Here is a 4,422-nt window from a genome sequence, read left to right as displayed (position 1 = left end):
CACCTATTTTCTAGAAATATCTTGTTCCTTCGTGAATGCCCTAGCATTTACTAGATATATGTTTGTCTGGTATATATATATAAGATGCTCACAACGTGACGGGAATGTGTGTGTAGGTAGTGAGTAATTGAACTGCAGTCAGAAAGTTTTGTTGAAGTTCGTTGTTATAGCATTTGTTATAGAGCGACTTTTGAAAATAAGTGTATCGGTAAAGTTATATTCAGAAAGAATAAACCAGTTTTATTAAGAAAGGACTTGTGTCGCTAAAGTTTCGTGGAAACAAAGTTATGGAAAATTAATTAACGACTGGAGGCATAACAATATGTTTTACTAGAACAAAAGAGTTTTATTGACCTATTGGTTTCAACTCAGACAAAAGCACAATTCAGAATCCTAGATTTATACTCAGATTTTACTCTCTGCACTTACAAAAGTAAATTGTTATAAAATTGAAATTTCTAGATCCAAGTTATAAACTTAAAAACTTCATTATTTCAAATCCAAATGTCAGAAGTGCAATCACCACCAGGGTATCGCATCTCATGAGCTAAGACAGGACCATCAGGGTCTTCTCCAAAGTCTACAAGGAAATCAGGATTCAAAGTCAGTCCTCCTTTCTCAGTGTCAACATCAATCTGAAGTATCATGGAACCATGTCTGAAACAGAAATAAATGCAAGTTTCTTCTTCTAATAGAAAACAAGACAATACATATATAACAACAGTACAAAAGAATGAGGACCGAATGGTCAAATAAGATAAAGCATATCATTTTTTTGGTTATTGATAAGATACCATTTGTCAAAATGATCATTTGTCTAATGACCATGCTGTGTCTATATAGTTAATGTAGATACATCATGTGTTTGGTACTATGTCACTAAAAATAATGATCATCACAATTTTATATGACCCAATTAACCAAAACCTTTAGAAAACTTTGGTTTTCAGTAAATATTAATTCCAAAGATATGTATGTACTTAGTACCTATCTAGTATTGGCCATCTTGAATTATGCTGATTTTCTACTGCAAGTTTAATATTTATGAAGAAGTGTAAATTTAATATAATGGTTATGTCTCCTAAATTTAGTAACCAATTTATCTGAGATTTACATTAACCTTATAGATGGTTTTCATTAGTAAGTCACTAGTTCCAGATCTACTTATTGTAACTTCTGTGATACTTAATAATTCTAATAAGTACATATCTTCATGTTTTACAGATTTATACATATGTGTTTATTTTTTGTTTACTTAGTGGCAGATTGAGGATGTTCCCATGGTCTAACATGTTCTATTGCTTTCACATTCCACCTCAAAATTGAAATTAAATAATAGGTTGGTGCTAAAGCAAATTAAATTGTATTAAATATTTTTGTGTATTGATAAATTGACTATGTATTTAAAATCATTTAACTGTTAGTGAATAACTGTAGAGATTTTAGGGGGGGGGTTGAAATGTTTAATTTATTTTAAAGTTAAAAAAATTCAAACACCTTTTGAATGGACTTTAACAGATCAATAACAGAAAAAAAGAACCATGAAGGAAACAAAATGCACAAACTCAGAAACACTAATAGGTGCATTACCATACCATGGCTGCGTAACCAAAGACATCATAAACACTTGGAAACATGTAATAAAAAATACAATCTAAACAGTAAAGTTACTTTTATTCAGAAACTTAGCACTAAAATCAAAGGTCATCTAAGGAAAGTTTATTCTGACAATTTCAATGACAGAAGCATCTACAAATATCAATTTGATCAGGTAACAGCACTTATATAGTTGAAACAGTGCAACATAAACAATAGGATCAAAGAACAACAATCATTTAAGGAAGGTTTATTCTGAGAATTTCAATAATGGAACCATCTACAAATATCAATTTGATCATGTGACAGCACTTATATAATTGAAACAGTGCAACATAAACAGTAGGATAAAAGAACCATAACTCCCCATCACACATTTACAAACACAGTTTAAAAAATCTACAGCCAACTAACATTAACAACTATAAAATATTATGCTATGATTAGTGTCTGGTGAAAAGCTTCAGTAGATGTTTCTTTTGCAACATCTAAACCAACAATTGGTCCAGTTATCAACGTTATTTTCAAGTTTTGAACAACTCGACTTTCTAGATCTACATGAGTCGATGTTTCCATTTATGAATGTTATATTTTAAGATCTGTGTAAGAACTCAACAAAAAATGTTTCCGTATATCAAAGCTATCTTCAAGTATTGTACAATAAAATATTATGTACTGAGAACAATATTAATAGAAGAAAAATATACGAAATTATTCATGAACTAAATTTATATAAAAAAAACAGGTGTCACCTTATATGTTTTCTAAATTGGAAAAAAAATGCTTGCACAATATTTCATATAAAATGGTTAACAGTTACCTGATGATGGCCACACCAGCAGTAGGAACATTGTAATAAAGTTAAAAAATAAATAATCCACTCAAAAACATTATCTCTGGACTTTTAAATAAATAAAAATATGTTAGAAAATAAACCATTTACAACAGAAAATACATTGCAAAAATAAGATGAAACCCTTTAACATAAATGCAAAATAAAATACAAAAAAATAACAGATTCAACCACACACTAATACTTTTATAAAACTTTTAACAATGAAAACTACATATCGAAATGATTCTTTAACAATGACTATAATCAGAACTTCAACACAAGATACAAAATACTCTTCATAAATCAAAACATATAAAACAAATCCTTCAATATGGAAATGGTCAAAATCAAAGATTCTATACAATCACACTCAATATCTTTTAACAAAACTAAAGACATGAATTAAGTATAGTATACAAGATCAAAAGTTCTTTACATTAAAAGCATAGTAAATAACACATAAGAAAGAACCCATTAACACAGGTAATATAATACAAAAAATTAACTGAAAACAATACAAAATAATAAACATTTATCACACGTTAAAATAAACCTTTTTAAATTCATAATAAAATGTTTTAAAACACATTAAAATAACCTCTCAGGAAAACGTACACAACAAAATCCATGTAAAGATAATACCAAAAAGCATATATTAAAAGAAAGTCGAACTTATATTACTAATGACCAAAATATGCATTACTTCAGGAGAAAATCTCATCATAAAATTGTGGTGAATATCATGTTTTCTCTCACAACTTCATTAGATAACTCATTTCATTCAGTCAATCATTTCACAATTTGCAGCTATTCTTAAACCTCTGGTCTCATAAAACTTTTAAGCTTTCTTGATTGTTAAAAACACCCCAGTATTTGTTGAGTTTAGAAAACAACACCAAAACAGCTACTTCAAATACCTTCCATATCAATGCAAGACATTTCTTGAGTCTGTCAGGTTCCCTACCCGGCATTTTTAAAACAGTTGTTACCTTTCACCAACCATGGTTTCAGAGGCATCACTAGGTGCTTAAAGATTTGGGGCTCAGGCCCATAGGCACAAGAATTTTTGGCCTTTCAGTATTATATTGATCATAGTTTTTTGTTCTGGAGATTTGGGACACTGTCAGATAGAATTGGGGCACAAGCCCCATGTGCCAGTGCCCAGTAATGCCTCTGCATGGTTTACTGCAAGTTGGCCTGGAGGACAGGTTTTAGCTGCAGAAGACTTGCCACCATTGATACTGGAGGTACTGAAGGCTCTGCTGACACAGTTGACTTGATGTTTAAGTGCCAGGACCACAAGGAGAGGTCATACGCAACCTTTAATAGAGAGAATCTGAATGTTGTTGGATGAAGATTCCTTTCTGCTGGCTTTCTTCATCAATTTTTGAACTCTTGGTTGCTGTAACCCTAGGGTACATCACTCCTCAGTCAGAATACAATTTCCCATGGTAGTTTATACTGGTTTTGGCACACAAATGAATACAGCATTATTGGTTAGTTGATGAACAAGATCCACAAGTGTCTAAAATTCAATCTCTTATAGGATGTATCTTGGTTAAAAATACAAGGTCAATGAATTACAGTTGATCAATAGGTCAGCCAAATATGTAGGTTGAAAGCATATTTCTGTGAGAATGGACAGCACTCTCACTGTAAAACTGGATCCTACACAGTACACACATATGTTGATTCATTGTCTTTCCTTAGGGACACTCTTTCAGTCACAAGTTTTGTATTATCAATGGTGCAAATTACAAAGTTTCATCACTTGGTGCTATTTTCTGCCTTCCCCCAGTACACCTATAGACTGTATTTCCATGCATCTTAAACTACCCCTTGTGGTGAAGCAATGTTAAGAACATATTCAGAAAACTGTGTTTATTAAATATTTCCATCTAAAAAATTGAAAATATACTATCACATCTAAATAAAAACTGAGTATTCCAATTTCATAATTCTTAATACATTTAAGATACTTTTATAAATTT

General features: G+C 31.0%; 1 protein-coding gene across 1 annotated transcript in view; it reads right to left on the bottom strand.

Annotated features, from left to right (window-relative positions):
* Positions 1-321: 321 nt before the first annotated feature.
* Positions 322-4,422, bottom strand: part of LOC106462760 (selenium-binding protein 1-B-like) — a 99,223-nt gene continuing 95,122 nt past the window's right edge. The window contains exons 13-15 of the mRNA XM_022390090.1: positions 1,938-1,958; positions 1,742-1,749; positions 322-657 (exon numbers count right to left, since the gene is read on the bottom strand). Coding sequence (XP_022245798.1) covers positions 495-657; positions 1,742-1,749; positions 1,938-1,958 — 192 coding nt within the window. The 3' untranslated portion in view covers positions 322-494. The remainder of the gene's footprint in view (positions 658-1,741; positions 1,750-1,937; positions 1,959-4,422) is intronic.

The sequence above is a fragment of the Limulus polyphemus genome, unplaced genomic scaffold, assembly GCF_000517525.1.
Source record: "Limulus polyphemus unplaced genomic scaffold, Limulus_polyphemus-2.1.2 Scaffold1242, whole genome shotgun sequence".
Lineage (NCBI taxonomy): Eukaryota > Metazoa > Arthropoda > Merostomata > Xiphosura > Limulidae > Limulus > Limulus polyphemus.
The sequence above is the reverse complement of the archived record's forward strand: the minus strand, read 5'-3'. Positions and strand labels throughout refer to the sequence as shown.